At 35.1% G+C, this 25,819-nt stretch overlaps 1 protein-coding gene across 1 annotated transcript in view; it reads left to right on the top strand.

The window, feature by feature from the left end:
* The window catches only part of LATS2 (large tumor suppressor kinase 2), a 78,336-nt gene that overhangs the window by 38,781 nt on the left and 13,736 nt on the right, over positions 1 to 25,819 (top strand). The window contains exon 3 of the mRNA XM_051986587.1: positions 22,672 to 22,804. Within this exon, the coding sequence (XP_051842547.1) occupies positions 22,672 to 22,804 (133 nt within the window). The remainder of the gene's footprint in view (positions 1 to 22,671; positions 22,805 to 25,819) is intronic.

A 25,819-nucleotide genomic window follows, 5' to 3' on the forward strand; every position in this document is an offset into this window, starting at 1 on the left:
TTTGAATAAATCAAAGGATTATTAGTTAAATCCCTTTAGTAAGGTAAGGAATATGTTTTCTTCCCTTTTGAACCATAAAACTCAGAACCTATATTAAGCCTTAATTTCTCAGAACTATGTATAAATAAATATTCGTATATGTATATATACACATATGTAAAAGCAAAATAATTATATAAAGAAAATCATGTCTATTCCACCCCATGTCTTATCTATTTTTACCTCTCTAATTTTTCATCCTCTTTTCCTTCTTTTCCCTCACATACCTACCACCCTAATTTACCTCTCATTGTCCCTCATCACCTCTCACCTGGAGAACAGTCTCCTAGTCAGCTGATCTGCATGTAGTCTTCTTTTCTAATTTTTCATATAGCTCCTAAAATGGTTTTTTAAAGCACATATTTGACTGTGTTACACCTCTGCTTAATAAACTCCAGGGGACCCTTATAACTTTAAGGTTAAAATACAACCATCTCTGTTTTGCTTTTAAAGCTATTCATAACTTGGATCCAATCTACCTTTTATAGTTTGTTGTACAAATAGGCCTTTTAAATATTTATTTCTCATCTCTGCCTCTTAGAATCTCTAATTTCCTTCAAAACTCAGTTCAAATATTTTTAATTTTTAAAAAAAATGAACAAAAATAGGTTTTTCTCACCCTCCTACTTCTCCTATTAAAAATAAATAAACCACCTTGTGACAAATGTGTACTCAAGCCAAATTCCTCATTGACCATGTCGTGTGTGTGTTATTTTGCATCTTTCACCTCTCTATATGGAGATAGGCAACATGTTTTATCATTAGTCTTCTGTGGTTCGTAAGTTTTTAAAATTTGATTGTTTTTATAGGATAATGTTGTATTGTTCTTCTAGTGTTGCTCTATTCATTCTTTGTTGGTTCTTTCTTACAGATTTCACTGAAACAGTTCCTTTCATAATTTTTTATGGCATAATAATATTCCATTATAGTCATATACCTTAATTCCTTCAGTTATTTCCCATTTTATTTAGTTTCTGATTAATTTGTCATTATAAAAAGAGCTGCTCAAAACATTTTGCAGTCTTTTTTCTTCTGTGCAGCTAGATGGTGCAGTGGATAGAGTACTGATCCTAAATGCCTAATAGCTCTGTGATCCTAGGCAAGTTATTTAACTTTGCTCCAGTTTTCTCATCTATAAAAGGGGCTGGAGAAAAAGATAGCAAACTAATCCAGTATCTGTCAAGAAAACCCCAAATGGAGTCAACAAAGAGTCAGACTTGACTGAAAATAATTAAACAACTTTTTCCTCTTTATTTAATAAAGAGGCCTTTCCTGATTCCTTCCTCCCCAAATGCTAGTGTTTTCTCCCTAAAGTTCTTTGTATATATATTCTTGTATTTTCTGCTATGCTAGAATGTAAGGCCTTTGAAGGCAAGCACTGTCTTATTTTTATCTTTGTATCCCTGTAGTCCTGCCTGACACATAGTAAGCACTTAGATACTTGTTAAACTGTTGTTTGAGATATTACTGCTAAACTTTAAGCAGCTAGACCAAAACCTTCCATCACTGGAAGAGAATGAAGAATTTGTGGAGAAGATTCATAACTCTGCTTTATAGTTTGATATATATCTGTCCTGTTCTGTTATATATTCCTGCAAGGCAAGGACTATTACTTCTACATCCCCAGCACCTCATAAAAGGTACTATACCTCTCAGCCTTTTGATGAATTCATTTACATTCTCTGTGCTAAGAAACTAAGAAAATCTAGTCAGAACAGTACTTTTTTTGTTTATGGATTCCATTACTTTTTCCTACCTCTTAAATAACTGGCAGCTAAGACACTTTTAAGGAAACTCCCTGTGGTTAAAGATTGCTGCTGTGGAGGAATGAATATACTTTTATAAAGCTAGTCATGCGGATTTCTGGGCTAATATATAACTCTCTCATAATAATTGCTAGCATTAGCACTTGAAGGCTTATAAAGCACTTTACAAATATTATCTCATTTGATCCTTCCAATAACTGTGGGAGTTAGGTGCTGTTATCACATTTTTTCAAATGGGAAAACAGGCAGAGGTTGTGACTTGCCCAGGATCAGTAAGTTTAAAGCCAAATTTGAACTCTGGTCTTCTAGAGCCACGATTTAGGGCTTAATACACCGTGTCATTCATTCTGCCTGTATGATAACAGCATGAGCACCAATTTGGTGCATAATTTGGCCATAGTAAAAAATGTTAGGTCAGATTAAAAAGCTGCTCCCATTGAACCTCAGTAATCCTGGTTTTCTCTGTGTGTAGGAAAAGGAAGGAAGGAGCCAAGATGGAGGAAGATAATGAAGGGTGGGGGCAGGGTATTACTCAATCTTTTTTTCTTTTTTTTGAGAGGTAGTAGTTATTTGCCAAGTATAGTTATGACACAGACAAGTTTTTCAAACATCAGCCAGATTCTTAGAAGCCAATTGCAGTATTTCAAAATCTTGATAATTTACTAGTACTTGGAAGACCTTCCTTCAAATCCCAGTTCTGCTACTTAATATCTAGATTCTCCCTAAGATTCCTTCCAGCTATGTTTTTTGTGCCATCCTTATTTTAGAATACTCATTTCAGGAGAGACTTACTTAAAGGCTAGTATGCCAAAGTGTTGGGATATGGGAAAACTAATTCCTCTTCTAGACTTTTTTGTTCATTTTTTTAGTCATGGCCAACTCTTCATGGCTCCATTTGGGGTTTTCTTGGCAAAGATACTGGAGGGGTTTGCCATTTCCTTCTCCAGCTCATTTTACAGATGAGGAAACTAAGGCAGACAGGGTGAAGTTTCTTATCCAGGGTCACAAAGCTAGAAAGTAATTGAGGTCAGATTTGAAATCAAGAGAATGAGTCTTCCTATCTGCAGGACTGGCACTCTATCCACTGTGCCATCTTGTTACCAAACCTTAGTAGTTGTGCTTTCATGGGCAATGCAACCTCTCAGGGCTTCAAAATCTTTATTTGTACTCTGCAAGGGTAATAGTACTCTATCTCAGGGATTGTCATAAGGAAAATGCTTTGAGAATCTTGAATATTTAGGTAAATGTGGATAGTCATTTTTGGATTTTATTTTCTTTTTGGCATATCTGTGAGCTTTTATGAGTTGGGAGGGGGAGAGTAACAAGATTCTTGTTTATGTGGATTTTAGTTTAGTTTCTATTCATCCCACATGTACAACTCATCTGTCCCCCACCCCAGTGTATGGTGTTCTGTTAATCACTATTTCTCATGCTGCATGGGAACATTAAATTTTCATTTCTTTGTCATTTATTCATAGCAACTTTTAGTGATATGTCATATTTACATCCTTGTGAGTGCCGATACCTACCAGTCACCTGATGAGTCCCTGATATTTTCTGTAAGGTATCTTCAGGGATGAGTAGCCAATTGTATATCCACATAAACAAAGATTCCTGTATTCTATAGATGCCCTCTGATACAACCAGTAATCTGACAGTAAAATATATGGTCTTAAATATTCCAAGCATTACATACTTTTGAATCCTTCATAGTTTTCTATTACTGGAACTTGGGAAGGATGGGATGGTGGAGTAGATGAGAAGAGAATGGCATAGTTTTCTCTGGCTCCCAGTTTGTTTAAAAATCAAAGAGAACACTGGTTTGTAATAGAGAGATATTAATTAATCAATAGGTATTTATTGAGCTGCCTGCTCTGTATTAAAGACCTATAAAGGATTATAGAGAGTTAGAAGGGACTTCAGAGCTAATCTAATTCTATACTCATTTATAAATGAGAAAGCTGAAACTTTAGGTAAGGAAACATCAGTCACCTGGGTTTTAAGTAGCAGATCTGGGATTTCAATCCGTGCCTTCTTAACTTAAATCATTACCAAATATTATAGTTATAGCTGGTGATCTCAGAGAACTTGAAGTTGAATCAGGAAGGTAACATCTGAAGAGAGAACTCATAATTATTGTTGTCCGTTTATGTGTCCTACTGTTTGGGACCCCACGGACATACTATCCAGGGATTTTTCCTTGGCAAAGATATTATAGTGGCCCTCCATTTCTTTCTCTAATAACTTATAATACCAGGCCATAAACAAGTATGTTATAGAGAAAGTGTTGGGCTGGAATACTGCTGTGGATGGAGCTCTAGGCCTACACTCAAAAAGAATAGAGTTCAGATTTGATCTCCAACACTTAACAGCTGTGTGACACTAAACAAGTCACCAGCATAAAAAAAAGAAGAAGAAGAAGAAGAAAATGGTAAACTGCTCCAAAATCAGTTTGCCAGTTGAAAATCTCATGGACAGTTGGTCACAACTAAACAATTGAATAACAACATAGTATTACTAGAGCTCAGTGGAACAAAAGATCATTCCAGTTTGAGTGCATAAGGAAGGCCCTTTGGATGAAGCAGAATGACTTGAATTCATCTGATAAGAGTTGACCAGATGTTTGAATAATTTGGTAGAAAAAAGAAAAAAAACCTATTTGGGAGTTTCTAGTGTGAGAGTTTTATATTTCACTATATTAGTTTAGGACTACTAGGTGGCACAGTGGGTAGAATGCCAACCCACATTTAGCTATCTATGTAACGCTGGGTAATTCACTTAATCTTGTTTACCTCGGTTTCCTCATCTGTAAAATGAGCTTGAGAAGGATATGACAAACCCCTCCAGTGTCTTTGTCAAGAAAATGCCAGAGGTCAGAGTCAGACCTGAACAACAAAATATTAGTTTATTTTTACATAGTACTTGGAGGTTGACAAGATACCTAGAAACTTTAAATCACTTGATATATATTCTCTTTTCAAGTATTGCATACCTTCATTTTGAGATTCTTTGAGGTATACTTTTGTTTTTCATGTTGGACTTTGAAAGTGACAACAGTGAAATACAATTTTTCCCAGGCCCAATAAACCATGTTTTAATTACCTTATTATTAATAGCATAATTATTATTATTATTGGTGAGTACCTTGGGAAGTTATGTGACTAAAGATATTCATGATCTATAGAATTTTTCTAGTCAACTTGCCCCACACTGCTTTTACATGTTTGGAATTTTCTGCTAGATCTCAAATATTTGTATTCTTCATATTTAAAATGCTTCCTCCTTAATGTATCTTTGTCAAAATCATCCTTTACCTAGATGTCAGTATTTAGCTAATTTTTTAGCCACATTATAAAAGGCAGCAGAGATTAGCTTTAAAAAAAAATTTACTTTCATTTATCAATTTCACCAGGCCAATGAAGAATGGAAGAATGTGCAAGGTGATTCATAATTCAAGTGCTTACGATGTACAAAGCGTACCATTTTTTTAAAAATCTAGTCAAAATGTGGTAAATTGATCTATCTTTAGTGATGTTGTAACTGAGGTTCACATTCCATTTTTAATGTTACCTCTGTGATATTGGGCAAATCACTTCTCTGGCCTCAGTTTTCTCAGCTATAAAATATTGGGATTGGACTAGATGGCTTTTGAAGTTCCTTCCCAGTTCCAGATTGATCATCCTTGGAATAAAACTCAATGATAGCAGAATATCGTGCTAAATCTCATCTAAAATAAAACAAATAAGAAATAGAGATGTACTGGCTAGTATTATAAACTCCAAACTTATCTTCTGAGATGTGAGGGAGGGTGGCTGAGGAAGCAACATTCCATCTTCCTCCAAGTATGATGAATTTTTGTGCCACTTTATAAACTATTTTCTCCTCAGTGATCTCCTCTTGTCTATTTTCTCTAAGCTATTCATATAGTTATAAATAGCTTGATTACTTCATCTGAAAACTGTTTATATCTTCTGATCATTTCTCAGTGGAAAAAGACTCTTATTTTTTATAAATTTGATTCAGTTCCTTCTACATTTGAGAAATAAGGCCTTCAGGTGTCCTCAAACTTTTTAAATAGGGGGCCAGGTGCAGCAGCTGAGGACTTTATCCCCCTCACCCAGAGCTATGTAGTTTCTTTATTTAAAGGCCGGCAAAACAAAGGTTTTGTTTTTACTATAGTCCAGCCCTCTAACAGTCCGAGGGACAGTGAACTGGCCCCCTATTTAAAAAGTTTGAGGACCCCTTAAAGTCTAAGCTACATGTAAATCCCAATTCCTTGCTACATTTTATAACTCTTTCAATCAAATTTGTCTATCAAATGTTGGGAAAAGGAACAAGAAAGGAATTTAGAATATGTTGCAGGCATACTAAATCATAATAGTGCACAGTAAAGTAGTAAAGTGTTTGAGGTAAAGAAGGCAATTCCTCAAAAATTTGAACTTGTCGTTCTCTTAACATATAATTAATCAACAAGTGTTGATTAGGCACTGAATATAGGTTTCAAAAGACAAAAATTGAAACATTCCCTGTCCTTATGTTTACATTCTTTTAAGGGAAATGTGTGTGTGTGTGTGTGTGTGTGTGTGTGTTTTAAATTTTTATATATATATATATATATATATATAATATATATATATATATATATATATATATATATATATATATATATATAGTAATAGGATGGGGGAGGGCAGAGAATGGGAATAGCAACTGGGAGGATCAGAAAGAGCTTAACTTAATTTCCACCTCTTGTTTTTGTCACTGACATCACCATACTCCTGGTCACCTAGATTCAGAACCTGCCATCTTCTACTCCATTTCTTTTAAATGCAATCAGCTGCCAAGGCCCATAGTTTGTTCTACTTTTGCTTGTCTCTCTCCTTTATATTCAGATGTCTACAAATGCTGCAGACGACCCTAGTTTTGCCTCTGGTCACCTTCCAGGGTCTATTTTCATAGCCTTTTAACTGTTCTTCCTGTCTCTACCCTTTTTCTTTTCCAATCTTACCTTCATACTTAAGTAATCTTAATATACTTCCTTACATAAAGATTGTAAACTTCTGATCCTTGCTTGAAGATCCTCAACAATCTGGTTCCAACCTGATTATTTCATTGCTTCCTTTTGCTTATTCTACTCTATAGTTGCATAGAAGGAACCTCCCACCTTCTAGTATTCCCCATTACCCATCCTTACCTTCAAGACTGAACTCAGGTGTCATCTCCATCCCTGATTTCCCCTACCAACAATGTTTCCTGATTCTTCAAATTTCCTTCATAAAGGAAAATTTTGCCTGTACCTCTCCTTTAAAATCATAGTTATTTGTATACATGTGGTTCCCTCACATTAGAATGTAAACTCCTTGACCTCAGGGTATGTATGTCTCACCCATCTGAGGCAGCCTGGCATTGGAATTGGGAGACTCCCATATGTAACTATATTGATACTCAGCAGCCATGTGGTCATGAACTCCTCACCTACTATAAGGCTCCAATGAGATCTATGTGGGGTGCTATTTAAATGTCAATAAATGTCAGTAAATATCACTGTTATTGTTATTTCTTTCTTTGTTGCTCTAAAACCTTGCACATGGAAGTTTCTGCTAAACCCAAATAACCCAATTTTCATGGCTCTTTGGGAATTTTCTCATTGATACTGTGAATCAGCTCGTTAATTCTTCTTCTTCTTTTTTTTTTTTTTTTTAATAATGACCAAAGCAATTCTCTCAGGTACACTACTCAAAAAAAAAAAAAAAATAGAAGAAAGTTGTCAGTAGGCAAGAAGCCATAACAACTGATTGTAGGCCAATTGGGACTTGCTGAACTCTGGAGCTTACATAACACTCCAATGAATAAATTGTTAATTTTAACAAGAAACAGTCATGCCTCTATGTATGACTATTTGCAATTGTGTTTGGCTAGCCCAAGGTTAAAAAAATATATAAGGATTAAACACGATATAATATCATAAGAATTTACTATATTAAAATATTGCAGCTAACAAAGCACCAAAGTGAGAGAATTTAAATACTTTGTGACATTCTCATTGTTTTTCATTGTGAATACTAAATTTAAGTTTTTTTTTCATAGTTATAGTGATAATAGGAGTTCTCTTGATAATAAATATATATTTATAGTCAATACTTAGGGTAAATTCACTGTCTTAAAATTAGATTACTCCAAATATATCAGATTGTCAATTGACTTGCTATATTTTTTGAGGAACTATTACCCTTCTATTTGAAACACAAAGTTCTAGTGTTGAAAGTAGGTATTTCTTGATCAAATGGATACCAGCATCTGGAATACATCACAAGCCAGTGGCACTATCCATTATTTCTATATTCTGGCAATCCCACAATAGCCAAATGGAATTTTACCCCAAGATTTCCATGGGACTGGATTTCTTAAATTCCTGTCCTGAGGGAAAACCTCCCAACAGTGGCTTATAATGAGAATACCTTTTCAGCCATCCATCACAGAGAGTCACTCAACCTTGCAAATAGCTGTTCTTCCAGAGACTATAATGATAGAGACCAAAGGAAGCAGTAAAGCTTTTGCTGATCTTTATTTTAATATTTATCTGACACTTACGGACACTAAAACATTTGGGGAGGAGGGGTTAGCTGGGGGCAGAGGAAAAGGAATTCTTTTTGGCAAAGCTTCAGAAACCATAATGCCAAAAATGTGAAATACTGTCTTCTGTTGTGTGATGTAGTGGGAGGAAAAATGGAATTGGAATCAAGATTCTTAACTGAGGTCCTACCTCTTTCACTTACTAGCTAGACTCTTTGACCATATATAAGTCACTTAATTTTTTTTGATCTTCAGTTACTTCCTTTGTAAAATGGAGATAATGCTTACTCTGCTGGGGTTATTTTGAGGTTTCTGTGAGGTGGGGGGAGGGGGGTGTATATAAAATTTTCTCTCTTTACATATTTATACACACCACACCACACACACACACACACACACACACATATTCATTTATTCTTTATATTTAGGGATAGAACTGGTCCTGTAAATTCATTAATATAGTAGAGGGTACTCCTGGGTGAGGAAATTTCTACCACTGCAGATCAGCACCATTTCTGAAACATGATCTTAGAGAGTTACCTATAAAACCTATGTTAGACTCAGATGCACAGTCCTGGTCCTGGAGTCAAAAGATGCATCTTCTGAGTTCAAATCTAACCTCATATACTTAGTAACCATGTGGCTTGGACAAGCCATTTAACCCTGTTTGCCTCAGTTTCCTCATCTGTCAAATGATCTGGAGAAAGAAATGGCAAACTACTGCCGTGTCTTTGCCAAGAAAACTCCATTCATGAAGTTATTAGGATCTCTTCAGGCTGAGTATTGACTTAGAAAACCACATTAGCATTATCCATATTCTATTGTATAATATATATTTATTTATTTTGTTAAGTATTTTTTAATTATATTTTTATCTGAATCTGGCGTCCCTAAGTGATACTTGCGGTCTAGAAGAGTGAGATTTTGATCTGTCACAAGGCCTGTGTGTATGAGGGTAGGGCTTCAGTCCAGGTCTTTCTGGCTTCAAGGCCAGCTTTCTATCTTGCCTGCCATGCTGCCATTGTCAATATAAAAGACTGTAAAAATGGAAGTTATTGTTAATATGAATGTTAGTACATTATATGAAATGCATGTTAAGATCCAGGAAAGGGGAAAATCTACTGATTTTGATTAGTTGCATAACCTTGAGCAAACCCTTTTATTTCTCTGACTTTCCTCTTTTGTGAATATGAGAGTTCAACTAGATGGCCCCTAAGGGTCCTAAGAGCTAGGAAGACTAAGCTTGAGTGATTCCCTGACTCGCAGCCATAGCTTGCTTTTTTTGTTGCTGAGGATGACCTCTTCTGACAGTTCAGAAGAACTTGAAAAGGGAAGGAGATACTGAACTCTTAACATTGTCAACAACTAAGATTGTCGACCCCGAGAGAGGGGTAGGGAGAGGAGAATGAAGCAGATTTTAGTGGGTTTCCCTGTGTTCTTTTTTTTTTTTTCCTGCTATAGTATATCTCTCCCTAACTTCCCACAATGAATAAATTCCTTATTCTTTCTTCTACTTGGGAAGCAGTTATCTGAATTTATAGCCAGCCAGCTTCTGAACCTTGAAGATAAAAATAAATAACTTGGTTTTTTTTTGGTGGGGGGGGTTGTTTGTCCATTTTTTTTTATCATATATGTAGGCTTCCAACCAAAGAAAGTGGGGGACTGATGCCATGGAGCAAATGGCACTGTAACAAGAGCTGCAGTTTATATAGCTTTTAGATACACTATAGGTACATTGTGATGTGTACATTTGCTTTGTTTAAATATGATTTAGTCTATCATCATTGAAAGGCTTGTGAAGATAAATTATAAGCGCCTAAAGAAATGGCAAATACAAAATAATGTAAGAACTCTTGTAGGAAGTGGTAATGAATAAAGCAAAAACCAATGGACAAACTAAGACTTACCAAGCTTTAAAGTCTGCAAATGATAGGGGTAGCTCATTGAGTTAATTTAATTCTTGACAAAATTCTAGAACTTTAATATTGAAGGTGTAGATAGTAAGCATCTGGGAAAGAAAACAGGGAACCAACATAGTACTTTTTTTCTTTTTGCTGAGGCAATTGGGGTTAAGTGACTTGCCCAGGGTCACACAGCTAGGAAGTGTTAAGTATCTGAGGCCATATTTGAAATCAGGTCCTTCTGACTTCAGGGCTGGTTCTCTATCCACTGCTCCATCTAGCTGCCCCCACCACTACCATAGTATTGTGAAAAAATCAGTCATGCCTTACAATCTCATTGCATTTTTCATAGGACTAGTGGAATGCTATAGATATAATTTACAAATTTTAACCAAGGATTTTTTTTTTATGAAGTTTCTCAGACTTCAGAAAAGATCGAAAATTAAGGCCTAGATAACAATTCAACTTATATGCAAACTAAAAAAATTATTTAAGTTCTAGGAATTCAGAACTGATTGACTGTCCAGACTCAAGTATAGCTGAACTAAATAAATGTCAGCTGGGAGAAAGTCCTGTGAAGTGCCATGGGGATCTATGCTTGACCCTATCCTCTTTATCATCTTAATTAATAATTTGGCTAAAGATATAGTAACATACTTATTAAATTTGAAGAAGACATAAAGGTGGGAAAGATTGCTAATATGTTGAATAGCCTCAGGATTTAAAAAGATGGTAATAAACTAGAATGTTAAGCTGAATCTAATAGGATGAAACTTAGTAGGGATAAAAGTAAAGCCCCACACTTGGGTTTAGAAAATTAATTTCACAAATACAGGATGAGGAAGAATAGCTAGAGCAGTTCATCAAAAAATCATCCGGGGGGAAAAAGGGGGAAGGGGGAGAGATTGGTGGACTGTAAGTCCAGTGGTATGTGGCAAGCCAAAAAGCTATAGTGATCTTATTCTGCAATGAGATACTATTTCCCGAATCAGAGAAAAAATTGCTCTGCTTTGAAGGACTATTGGTCTCTTGGCAATCTCTACCCATTGCTACTAGTTCTTTCATCCGATGACAAGCAGAATATACCTTTTTTTTTTTGCCTGCATTTAGGAAAAGCTCCCTAATAATGAGAGCTAATTAGAAATGGAGTGAGTTATCTTGGAAAGTAGGTAATGGGTTTTCAGGCAAAAGATAGATGAATGGTGACATGACGGAAGTATCACGAAGTGTTCCAATTTGGTTTGGAGTGCTTGTGAACTTCTGTGTGCCAGGGATTCTATGACAATTAATGTCTTTGTTGTTTAAAGAAGTTCAGCAGCACTTTTCATTCATTCATTCATTTATTTATTTATGGTTAGGTAATAAATGGCAGGATTTGAAAGTCAACTCATTTACCTTTGTTATAAGTAACAAAACCAGTATTAGATAAGTTTGCCCCCAAATTCAGTCATCTTTCCACCACACATACTACTTAAAATTATTATTTTAAATATAATTTAAAAAAATAATAATCCCAGAGTGGCAAGGACTCTATAATGATTCTTATCCTTTGAGACTTAGAGCTGAAGCTAAATGAAACTTATAAGAGACAGCACTAAAGTCATATAAAAGAGGTACATACTTTAAAAGCATTTTTGTCTTTCTTTGGAATCAGTATTTAGAAATAATTTTTTTAAAAAATCCATCAGGTTTTATAATAAATGTGTTGCTAGGAGAATCTATTCAATATATATTTTTAAGAAGGTAGTATATTGAAATATTTACATGTGAATTCTTGTCATTTTACAAACAGCAATTAATTATCTAGAGATGAATACCTCCTAATCTTCACATATACTCAGTACATTTAATTTCAGGTGCCTGGATTGGCCTATAGCCCAAATGGTTTCTAAGTCTGTTCTTAATGCATATTTCAGAACCACATTTAAATTGTTCCTGGTTCTGCTTTGATGAATGCACTGTTTATTTCTTGGCTAGCTTAAGTGGTTACTTACTGTATTGTACAATGCCTCAACCATGGAAGCATGTATAAACTCCAGGCATATGTTTTTGTTACATCACAAGACATTGACTGGACCTTATTGTTCACGGTGTTCATGTGTATAAAAGAATTGACATACAAATGATGATTATTTGTTATCTGCTTTGGGTAATTCACAGATGTTATTGATGACCCATTTTTTCCCTAACAAAGGAAAAGGATTCTTTCTCAAAGGATTGATTTCCTTGGTATTATTTGAAAATCTCTGGCATCAATTGCCCCTCACAACTTTTACTGTTATTTCCTTGCTCAGGTCTCATGCAGAGAGACACAAAATGGACTCTAGCTTTATGAACCTTTTTTTTCCCCACCATACATAGATTTAATCATTGAGTATGAATTAAATTTCCTCTGAAACTCCCTAAGGTCCTTCCTTTTTAACTACATTTAGTGATCTCTAGGTTTGGCACTACCTAAATACTTCTGTTATCCAGAAGGTGAATTGTCATTATATTCTGCAATCAGAGTATTTCATATTTGTTACTCCTGAATTCCTGCAGCATAAGTAAAATTGAGGAAAATTTTAAATTTCATATATTTTCTTGAAATATCTAGTTTGGAAAGTTTTGAAAAATAACAGTATGGGGAGTCTCCAGGTGATCCCACCTTTGAACTAGATCTGTGGCTACACTTCAAAAGGAGTATTCTGGCTCACACAGTGTGGTCCAGTGGAAAGCATGCTGTATTTGGAGTCAGAGCAACTGGATTCAAAACTGGGTGGTTCTTCTTGCTACCTGATTGACTTTTAGCAAGGTTTAGAAAATTTCAGAGCCTCCATTTTCTTTTTCTTTTTTTTTTTTTTCTCTATATACATGAAAATTTATTAGTATCATTTTTATAGTAATAAAGAACATAATAAAAAATTTAAAACAAAATAAGTGACTATGCTTCTTTTGAGGGTTGTGGGGGGGGCTGTTTTATCCATTTACATTACTATAGTCATTGTTTTCATTGTAGTATGCTATTTCTTTGGTCCTGCTTATTTCATCAACTCTGTATCAGTTCATACAGATTTTTTTTTATGATCCTCCTACATTCACATTCTTCATTTCTTTTAGCATGTTCCTTTAAATTAATATAGTATAATTTCTTTATCCAATCCCAAATTGATGGGCATTTGTTTTTTCATGTGTAAAATGAAAGGGTTAGGCTACACAGACCTCTAACTCCCTTCCAGATCTAAAGGTGGATTCTAGGATTCTCTTGCTACCTAGAAGACTTTTTTAAGTTTTGTATTTTAAGTAGAACATCATTTGGATCAGACTCTTTCAAGAAGCAGGGGCATTTTTCATTTGTTCTCCTTTTGTTTTTGCCTGTCTTTTTTGAGAGCAGTTTTGTTACCATTTGTCAAGAGATGTACCGAGTTCTACTTCCATCTGTCCTGGCTTCTTTCTGTTCACTCTTTTAAAGTACATTGTTTTGTAACCTAATGGTATGTTTTCTTTTGTTTTGGAAAGCAGGACCTCTACCCCAGTCCTGATGTCAAACTAGTTCCCAGATTTTTTCCTAGAATTCTGTCTTCTTGGGACTAACATCTTTCGTTTCCATAGATTGCACTATTTCTTTGTTTCCAAATAATACATCTGCCAAAGGGCCCCTTTCCCCCCATGACTCACAACACTGGTGCTTTTCTCTGTCTCCTGAAATGCTGATTGTCTCCTGGCATGATCTTGATTGCCTTCGCTATTTCCTTAGGAAACAGTTATTGTTTCCATAGTCTCTGTGGAAGGGGAAGGCAAATGGTCATTTTTTTTTTTCTTGTGCTGTGACTTGTGCTGGCCCATTTAAGTGTACCTGCTGTCATACTCAGACATGATGGATCTTTGTGGGCATGAGAGAGCTTTTAAATTCTTGTGCAATCTTCTCTTTGAATAATTGTGCTTTGGCTTTTTCAAGTTGATTGGAAGAGAAATACTGCCAGCTAGCTCTCTGGTGCACTGAGAGGATAAAGTATTGCTGCCAAAACTGATGGATGTTCGCCAGGTTAGAGACTGAAACTGGGAAAGCCTTCTGCAATCTTGGATTGTTAAACACAGAAAAGCAAGTTAATTGTGTGTGCAAGCATGTTCATGCCTACACAAACACACAGTCGTCTTTACCATGTAATCCTTCATGGGAATTGGAGTTAGGAAGGGATGTTGCTTAGGGTGATTGCCCCCACCAAGATTTTCTCCTATGCAGCAAAAGGATGCCTTTCTTACTTTATGTAAACCCCAGAGGCTAATCACTGGGAATTACTCTGGGGCTCCAAGAAGCAATGCCCCTGGGAAGGAAACAAACTCTCCTGCACTCATTGAAAGCCGCACCCACCATAGCAGCATATCTCTGCCATTAGCAGGGGTCCTCAAACTACGGCCCGCGGGCCAGATGCAGCAGCTGAGGATGTTTAACCCCCTCATCCAGGGCTATGAAGTTTCGTTATTTAAAGGCCCACAAAACAAAGTTTTTGTTTTTACTATAGTCCGGCCCTCCAACAGTCTGAGAAGAAATTCTGAAAAGGAGCCAGGAGTCTTTCTCATCAGCTGCTCTGTTGGAAAGCAGGAAGATTGAGCCCAATAGAACCTGCATCAGAAGGTCCTCTGATGTCTGGGGATCTGATCTGGCTTCCTTCCCTTCTGGTCTTCCTCTTAGTGCCTTGACCCAAGAGGTTGGTGCAAAAGAAAAATAGTAGAGTTTCACAACAGGACAATTACACGGTTCCATATATGACCCAAGAATTAACCTTTCTCCTGATGTCTGAGAGATCCTTTCTTTGACTGGCCTATGCATGTCTCCATATTGAAGAAAGTAGTAGACATATAAAAGAAAACAGATAATTTTACTAATCAGACAAGTTAAGCAAGCAAATATTTCAGTGATTCCTCTGTATATAATAAATACTTTCTTAAAAGCTGTTTTAACACTGGGAAAAATCTGTTTTTGTTTTTGTACTTCTGGCTCCATGAAGCTTTGTGTTGCACACAGGAAAAGTGGTGATTGGAGAAAAAAATTGTGATGGAAAGAGACAGGTTGGTCATTGGACCAACTCCTTAAGACCTGGGACTATGGCAACAAGCAGGTAAATGCTTGTTGACAGATTGATAGTTTTTCCTACCTTCTACCCATTGCCCCATCAGCTGCCTCTATTCAGGTTTAATTTATATAGGAGCACTCTTACCATAGCCAGTTGTTGTCCAAGGTATGTTAAGAATGGTCCTTTTAGCAGATATTGATAGAAACAAAATTAGGAATTCCAGGGTGCTTTAGATTCAGCTCATGTGGGAAGTGCTAGTTTGTTTCCTTTTTATTGTTATTTTAACACACTATTTGAATTTCAAAACAGTTCATTTTCTCATCATTTTATTCTCTCAACTATAGGCAAGTTTGAGCAGAAACTGCTTTGGAAACTTTAGGCTGAACTATTTGAATCCTCTTTGGGAAATCAATAGAATGCAAAGAATGGTTTGTGGCTGGGCCTGCAAACCTTGCTTATGATTTATACGTATTCTGCCAGGGGCTTGTGTTTCTTATTAAGGTTTGACAACTGGCTGTAGTATTGGTTAAAACATTTTGTGCAGCTATGCTTTTAAAACATAACTTTCCTGGAATCATTTTGCCTTGAAAATGACTAACAGTAGAGCCTATGAAAAAATGCCAGCTTCATAGACATCCCTTTCAGTATCCAGGAAGTGTGATTTATGAATGCAGATTCTCTATCCTAACCTCAATAGCCTTTCCTCTCCCTTTACAAAAGTGCTTTTCCACTAACATCATTTATTCATTTATTGAATAACAAACATCTCCACTGTGTGATGTACAGCACTAGTTCTGGAGGGAATAGAAAGATGACTAAGACATAATCCTTGCTTTCTATGAAGTGCAGAAGCCAAGCTCTTTGAGGACAGGGACTGTCTCATTATCACCTTTGCAACCAGAGTATCTGGTGCATGAGAAGGCTGGGTTGGATTTAATTAAGAATAAGTCCCACACACAAATTACTACAACACTCATTAGATTGAAATAAGTTGTTTCCGAACTCACCTTCACATGGGAAGTGAAAATAGCTTTATGGAAGACTGTGTTACTTGAAATATGCATCAAAAGATTAAAAAATTGGGAATTAGGGACAGATGTTCTGACTTGGTAGCAGCAACTTATAATAACTGCTTTCTGTTGCTAATCTTCATCATTTTGACAGAGGTGTTATTATTTTTTTTAAATTGGTTAAGCACAGGGGGTCAGGTAGCTAGAAGGTATCTGAAGTTTGGATTTGAATTCTGATCCTCCTGGCTTCCGAGCTAGTTTCCCCAGAAGGAATAATTTTTCAAATATTGATATTTTAAAATTATAAACCTAGAGAAAGTGTCATTGCAATAATTCTTCCCTTTTTTCCTTGATAAGCTGAAGATTTTCAGTTTTGTCTAGTAAGACAGTGACTCCCCTTAAGTTTTACTTCGAAACCTAAATTAGTGAATGACGAGATAAGAGAGGGGTGGAAGGAAGATAAACCATACAGATACAGGAATAAATCCTAAAATGACAATATCTCATGATAGAAAAGTTTTTCAGCCAAGTTTCCATTGAGAATGTTAAAGTATCAGGATGTAGATTTGCTAACATTTAAGAAATGCTGTTATGCCAGAAAAGAAAAGGGAGAGAGGGGGGGAAACCCTTGTGGGAAATTTTTTCCTTCATACATAATCATTTTTCATTGAATTTAAATTATTCTCAGTACTGTGTTGATGCTATTGAAATAGCTTAGCTATCTAGAAAATGTGAACCATACTATCACCTTCCTATAAATTATAAGTCATACATTTTAAAAGAATATTCAGACTTGCTATATAGCTATTTCCCCACATAAGACCTTTGAGTAACAGGGGGGAAAGGTACTATCGTTGGAAGATGACAGCATTATATAGTAAAAGCAAAATGTAAGCAGAAGTATTCATGACTTGGTTGATCTACTTCAAATATCTTTTCATATGCATAGAAACTAGCGCAGGATGCCTCAGTGTGCAGTGGATTTCCATGAATAATTCTGCTACAAATATATAATGGATAGAGATAATATGAATGGTATTAATTTAAAGTCAACAAATGGAACATAGTAAGTGTTTAATAAATGTTTGAGTAACAGATTGCTTACTGTGTGGATTAATGCTTACTGTGTGGCAGGCACTGTACTGAAAATACAAATACCAAAGTGAGATAATCCATGCTCCCAAGAAGCTTACATACCACTCTTAGTTATCTGTTATGAACTATCTCATTCTCCAATAACAATAGAAACAAGTTGGAGTGAGAGGGGATAAACTGTATTAAGCACTTAGATTTATCTCTGTATGTATCTGTTTCCAAACAAAAAGGAAAATAATTTTTGGATCATCCATTATGTAATATCTATTATCCATGCTTCTTCTATACTCTGTTAACATGAATAGTCAAAATTTGGTGCCTTTTTCTGCAGACAAGTACATAGTTTTTCACATTATCATCTGGGAAACTCATATTAGGTCATTTTTCTTTTAGTGTGAAGGAGAAACATAGGTTCTGCATGAAATCACAATGAGTTTACATTATTTCGTTATAGTAAGTTTTTTAAAAAATTAATATTTTATTTGTTTTCCCAATTTTGTGTAAAAACAATTTTTAACATTCCTTTAAAAAAATTTTTGAGTTTCATATTCTTTCCCCTCTCCCTCATTCCTCCATTGCTGTAAATCTTCATGCTGATTGAGCTCATGATCTCTCAATTATTTCTCATTTTATGGGACTGGGAATCTTGTTCCTGTGTTTTATTTTTGTTTTTCATAAATGATCCAAATACTATGTGGGAAGCCTTTTATTGTTGATTTTTAGTATCTAGGTAACTAGTCTACACTTCAGATTATCAGTATCATGCAAAATATCAGTTTAATAAATGTTGAATTACATTGTTTCTCATTATATCATCTACCTACCTTTTCTGGTCATCTGTTTTTTCTATAAGGTCTTTGATATCATTTGTGTTGTACAAGAAATCATTAGTATATGATCTACTCTTATCTGTCCTGCAGACTAGATGCTTTGTGTTTTTTTGTTTTTGATATCTTAGGAATTGTCTTAAAGTCATTATTAGTTTAATTCTCAAATTTGATGTCCTGTGTTTTGAATATATGTATGTTATTGTGTATATGTCTAAATATGTGTGTATATATATCCCTACATGCTATGATGAAGACAGTTTTCCTTAAAATAATAAGCAACATTTATCTAAAACCATCAGCAGTCATTATTTGTAATGGAGAAAAACAGGACACATTCTCAGTAAGATCAGGGTTGAAACAAGGATGTCCATTATCACTACTGTTATCCAATGTTGTACTAGAAATGTTGAGTTTAACAATAAGAAAAAGAAATTAAAGGAATTAGAATAGGCAATGAGGAGATAAAACTATCACTCTTTGCAGATGATATATTTAGAGAATCCTAGAAAATCATCCAAAAATCTACTTGAAACAATTAACAGAATATTGCAAGGAGGGTCAATGTAGCTCATCTTGCCAGGAGCTAATATGTGGTTCACAAATTCCTTGAAGTCAGTGTATGGTCAGTCAGTGCATAGTTATCATTGTAGGTATGGCCTTCCTACTTGGGAGGCTGCTGGTCTAGACAGTGAAAAAGTTTGAGTTGTTAGTTGAAAGATTTTATTTTGAATCCATGTGACACAGTTCAGCTAACATCTCACATTTAAGCCAAATTAATGCATTCTGGTGATTGCTCCCCAGGGAAAGGTGAGAGAGGTGACAGCAAACTTGTTAGTACTGTTTTCAGACTAGACAGATTGGACAGTCAGCTCTGAAGAATAAGGATCATCTTTCAATATAGTCTTAGGGGAAAAGAATGCTACAAGGTTATCTTAATAATAAATATCTTGTATTTATGTAGTGTCTCTTTCCAAGATGTTGAAAGTACTTTGCAGACATGATCTCATTGCATAACATACTTGTGAGGTAGGGAGGTTGCAAGTGGTATCACCTTTTTACAGGTGAAATGGTGAGAATCCATCTCACTCTGACATGAGATGAACTATTTTTGCTTTCCTCTATTGCCTTCTCAGATTTTAAATTCAATCCAAATGCTGCTTTAAAAAAAACCTTACCTCCTTCTTTGTGACATATTCTTCCTCTGTTGCTGACTTTTCATGCCTCTTTATATCCATATCAATCTGCCTAAAAAGTCTTTTAGAATCTTTGACCAGTGTTGCCTCTGTGTCCTCTGTTTTCCCAATGTCTTGCTAACATCTCAGTTCCCTGTGGTACTCAAGGAAGAAATTTAAAATAGTTGAGTTTCTGTTCATTTCCTTCTTCCTCACCAAGCATACCCTGACCAATTCCCATTTCACTAAGAAACATACATATACCCTATATAGTCAGCCCCTCCATATCATGGAATCTGACAATTTTTTGTTTCAAACCTGGTTAGCCTTCCTGCTTTGATCTGGTTTGTTCTTGACTGTCTCTTCCTGTTACATAGTCTTACTAATATTTGGTTAGTAAGTGGACAGAAGTTTAAAGGGCTTTAATTTCATCAAAGTATATAAGTACAAACAGATCATTTGGTAGCCAGTCTTTAGTGATGAGACACTCTATACTTAGCTAGGCTGGTCCTTGAAATATTTTTTATAATGTAACCTATTCTCATAGCCTTTTTAGCTTAGTAAAACTTGGTGAAGTTTTTGCTACTTTTGAGAACTCATGGTCACCTCCATGTAAGTAAAAAATAGACATAGAATCAACAAGACCTACTTCAGACTGTCTGTTTGTGACCCTGAACAAGTCACTTAACCTCTTAGTCTCATTTCTTCGTTGGTAAAATGTGGATAATAATAGAGCCTGCTTTGCAGGGTTGTGAGGATCAAATGAGATAATGTGTTAAAATGCATTGGAGTATGATGTTAGTGACAGGACCTTGTGGTAATGCTGTGGAAAGAACTAACCGGTATCCAAATTTCAGTTCTGCTGTGTGACATTGAACAAGCTGCTTAAATTCTCTCGTCTAGTTTCCTGATCTGAAAAATGAGGAGGTTGAATCTTTGTCTTAGATAACTTTGTCCTAATGATGAAACATACAACCCTCTTCTTTGTAGAGAGGTAAAGGACCACAGAAATGGACTATTGCCTACATTATTACAAACATGGTAATTTTGTTGGGTTTGCTTTTTAATAAGGGAGTATAGTGGCAAGGGTGGCAGATACACTGGGAAATGACTAGTATAAAAATATATATCAATAAAACTCCTTTGAGAACAAACTTTTTTGACATTAGTCACATTTATACTGAAATAGCAACAATAAAACTTGTTCAGTCATTTGTGAGATTCTTCATGACCCATTTGGGGCTTTCTTGGCAAAGATACAGGAGAATAGATGCTGAGGTTTCTTTCTGCAGTTCATTTTACAGATGAGGAAACTGAGGCAGGCAGAATTTAGTGACTTTTCTAGGGTCACCCTGCTAGTGTCTGAGGCCAGATTTGAACTTAGGAAACTAAATCTAAATGATTCCAGGTGCAGCAGTTTATCCACTGTGCTACCTAGATTCCCATTTTAAGATCTAAGGGTCTAGTATAGTGGTACTATGGAAATGAATAATTTCATTATCATATAGTCTATATTAAATAAGAACTATCCTTCTCACTAATTTCCTTCTAAAATGAAAGACCTCTCTAGTATCTGCTCCTAAAGTGATGTTTTTTTCATCTAAATTGCTAGATAGGTGTGGGGGTGGAGATGATGGATGATATAATGGATAATTTTATATATGATTATACTTATATATTTGTCTACATTGAAAGAGATAAATATAATAAACTTCCACATAAGTGATTTTTCTAGATAACTGAAACATCACTTTGATGAAGAAAAACAAATTTTAAACATTTTAGGAGAAAATTGTCTAAAAGTCTACATTTCCCTTACTTCTTAAAGAGATATACAGAGTATTGTTTCTTTTTCTTTAACTTAGGATCATCATAATGAGCATTATAAGATCATAGAACTGGAGCTGAAAGAAACCTCAGCATCTATTTTCCAAGCCTTTTATTTTACAGATGAGGAAGCTTGAAGCCCTGAGAGGTTGTGACTTAAAATGACCTCAGGGTCTCGAGGCATTCTTGCAGAGATTACTTATCCCCCATGTTAAAAGGCTTCTGCATACCATACTTTTAATTCTTATAAGTATATTTATCGTTTATGTATTCTCAGTCAGCCTATCTGTTGTCATCACCTTCTAATTTGCTGCTTGTCTTCTCTGTACTAGGGAAACCAGATGATTGTAGCTTGTGGGAATTGTATATAAATTACAGTAAGCTCAAAGTAAAGACCTGATGTCTTTCCTTATGAAATAAAGTTGTACAGAACTTGATGACCCCTTCAGTAATTTGGAGGCTTTTAAATATGTTTTCTAGTTCATAATTACCTTTCAGAGGGTTGAAATTACTATAGATCTGACTCCCATAAAAGTGGAATGTTACCACTTATTATCAAAGGTAAAATATTATATGATTTGAATATTCTGTGCTGAATCTCCTCTTCATTAATTTTGATATTCAAAATTTGACTTTTAAAAATAAGATTATCAGGGGCTTATGTGGTATTTTTTAAAGAACACAAAATAGTTTCAGAAATATGACCACATGTATCATCATCATATACCTGTGAAGTGGGTAGGAATAGGTCTTAAGCATCTCCATTTCACAACTAGACATAGAAAAGTGTTAGCTATCTTTCTCAAACCCCTAGTTATTGAGACACAAATCTTTTGACTTTGAGAATACTGTTTTTCCATCAGTCTTTGCTGCTATTAAATTTGTAAATTCATATATATCTCAACCAAAAAGTAGACTTTAGGCCGCCAATTTGTTGTGGTTCAATTTAGTATGAAATATATACATGTATAAATAGGTATGTTAAAATGTGTATAATCAGATGTAGTTATTGAGAATCATCTAAAAAGTCTATAGAGCACTGAATTTGGAGTCAGAAGGCCCCATCTAACTCTGTGGGACATGGACCTCTCTCAGCCTCAGTTCACTCATCTCTAAAGTGGAGATAATATTAGCTTTACCTGCCCCTCAGTGTGTGGGAGGAAAATGCCACATAATTCTTAAAGCCTTTCTTCAATGTAAGTTGTTGTTGTGTGAGTTCACTGTAATAGTGCTTAGGGTGGAACTCAGAATAACCTAAACACAACAGAAAATGAAGATTGAGAATCACATACAAAACCCAGGAAGAGCCAAGAATTAAATATTATTAAAAAGGCTTTGTAAAAAAGATGATCATCAGACTTAACATTTCTCACTGATTCATATTTGCTTTTCCTTTTGTTCCAGGAGATGGCGATAAGAGCACTCAAACAAACAGGCAGTAAAAACATTGAAGCTGCTCTGGAATATATTAGCAAAATGGGTTACGTGGACCCAAGAAATGAGCAAATTGTGCGGGTCATTAAGCAGACCTCCTCAGGTGAGCACAGGCTTCTTGTATTTTATCTGAAGAAAATAATTTTGTGTTTTAAATGTAGGATTGTTTGGGGGGCAAACAGAGCCAAACCTATCCATCATCAATGGATTTTTAAAGATTTTTGTTATTTGTTTTTCTGAAATAGACAGGTACTAACGTGACCATTCTCATATACAAACAACAAAAAGAGGATTACATATAAAAGCAAAATCTTCACCACATCCTGCTTGTTTCCTTTTTTTTAAAGAACATTGTAAAGTTCATATATTAGTTTTAAAGCTGTTCTGCTTGTCTTTGCCTTCCTTGTAAACCTCCTAGTCTTCTCTGTTCATTCTTTTTAGCACCTCATAGACATTCTTCTTTTATTCTTGCTTTTTTTTCCCCATTACTTGCTCCTTTTGATTTTCATTAAACCCTCTCTTGTAACAGATATGTATGGTCAAGCAAAACAAAATTCACATCACTCATAACCCAAAATATATGTGTTCCTATCAACCAGTAATCCATGTCTTTTTGGAGATCAGATGCATACTTCATCAGCCCTTTGGAATCATGATTAGTCATTGAATTTGTTAGAGTGCTCAAGTCTTTGAAAGCTCTTTTTCTTTACAGTATTATAATTGTTCTTTTGCTTTTTTTCACTTCATTCTGTATCCTGATTATTTAAGTCTTTCAGGCTTTCTCTGACTCTATCCTTTGTACTCTTTTTAAAGGCAGGATAATCCACTACATTCACATACTATAATTTTTTTTTTGACCTTTGCCCTAATTAATGGGCATCCCCTAGTTCATGATTCTTTGATACCATAAAATATGTTTCTACGAATTTTCTTGGCCTTATGGATTCTTTTTCTTTCATCTCTTTAACTTGTAACCATGGTATGGTAAATGTTTGGTGAGGTGTGAGTGGAATATGTATACACATTTTAAAGTTTAATGTGTATTAATACTTTCTTGAATAAGATAATCAGAAAAGTAACCAAGCCCTGATATGTAGTATTGTTGTTTAAATAAATGTTCACTCTGAAACCTTAACAGTAGTTAACCATTTCAATTCCAAATCCAATACTGGAACCATGTTCAGCTGACTCCAGGGCACCCTATATGTTCCAAGTAGTAGTGTTACTGAATCCAGGAGTATTCACAGTTTATTTGACTTTTTGTTTAGAATTGCAAATTGTTTTCCATAATGTGGGCCATTTTCAGCTCTAGCAAGTGTTTATTTACCTGTCCTTTCCTAGCCCCTTTAACAGTTAGTTACCTTTTGTCCTTTTTTTGGTCATTTTTGTCACTGTATCAATGAAGGTAGGTAAATAGCATAGTGGATAGAATTGGATTCATGAAAATTTGAGTTCAAATTCTTCCTTAGATATTTTCTACCTTTGTGACCTAGATACGTACTTCTCTGTGCCTCAATTTCTTCATCTGTAAAACGAATAACAGAACCTACCTCATAGTGGTTTTATGAGGGTCAAATCCAATGAGATGATGTGTAAAGCATTTTATAAATTAAAGTGCTATATAAATTTTAGCTTTTATTAATAATTTGGAGAATTTTTCAAATGGTTAATAGCTTCCTTTTCTTTTGAGAATTGCCTATTCAGATCTTTTTACCATTTTGGGGGGAAGAGATTGTTCTTATTTTTATATATTTGAATCAGTTCCCTATATATCTTGGATACACAGACCATTATCATAGAAACTTGCTGAAAAGATTTTCCCCCCAATTTGCCTTCTACATTTAAGGAATTATCTATAGCAGATCACCAGGGACCACTTTACAATGTCGAATTTATTCAGATAATGGGTACATTAGGGATACCCTACCATCCTAACAGCTATTATCAGGAGATAAGAGAATGGAAAAAAGCAAGAGACAGCAGAGTCCTGAGCCACTCAGCTAATGGCCTGTTCATTCAAAGAAGAAAAAAAAAAGTAGCAGGGTATACCTGATGTCTTTCTTTATAGAAAGAACTAAAAGTTCAGGACATATTTTAAATTTTCAATTAGAAAAGTGAGGATTTTTGTTGTTGTTGTTGTTAAATCTTTTTTTTTCTCATAACTTCTCATAACTGACAAGTTATATTCTTCTGAATATTAGTAATTAATGATTTGCTATCCTGAAGAATGAAGGAGATACATTGTATTTAGGATAGGATAAAATACCACATCTATTCTCTAGCAGGAGACATGTGCTAGCATGCTTTTAAGCTAAAGAAACTTGGGGGGCAGCAAAGAGCATAGGGGATAGAGCACCAATCTTTAAATCAAGAGGACCTGAGTTCACAATTGGCTTCAGACACTTAACAAACACTTCCTAGCTGTGTGACCCTAGGCAAGTCACTTAAATCCAATTGCCTCAGCAAAAAAAAAAAAAAAAAAAAAAGGAAGAAACTTTGGCAATCCTTAAGATGAGATTTTAAAATGACATGGTACCTGATAAAGAAGCTATGGATAAAAGAGATTTTCTACAGTTTTATTGCCTGAATTTCAGTGATGAAAGACCCTGAGCAAAATTTGATTCATGTGATGGTGTAAGAAAACCATGAGAATTGTTAGAGGTTTTGTCTTTAACATTTTGGGGATTTTTTTTTTAAAGGTTTCTACTAACAAAGAACATGGATTGCATCATACATGTAGCAATCTTATTATACCAAACCAAAAAGGAGCCCCAGAGGGAAACCTCCTTCATATCAGGTTGTTTGGGCAGTTGTTGTTTCATATTCTTTTGTGTCACAGCAACTTATTCCCTTATATCAAGTGTTTAACATGACTGCTTTTTTCTCTACCCTTCCTCCCCCCTGAAAATATAAGTTGGCTCAATATTATTTAAAATCCTTGGATGCTGCTTTTAGCAAACCACTGACTGGTGGTTTTTAAAATACAGATAACATTTTTCATATTATTTATAAAGAAATTTAGCTGAAGTGTGATAAACGTAGTTTAATGCGTAAATACTTTAATCTGGGTTTGAACCTACCAAAGCAAATAGAAGGCAATACCATATAATGATGGGAG

This window comes from Antechinus flavipes, chromosome 3 (genome assembly GCF_016432865.1).
Source record: "Antechinus flavipes isolate AdamAnt ecotype Samford, QLD, Australia chromosome 3, AdamAnt_v2, whole genome shotgun sequence".
Classification (NCBI taxonomy): domain Eukaryota; kingdom Metazoa; phylum Chordata; class Mammalia; order Dasyuromorphia; family Dasyuridae; genus Antechinus; species Antechinus flavipes.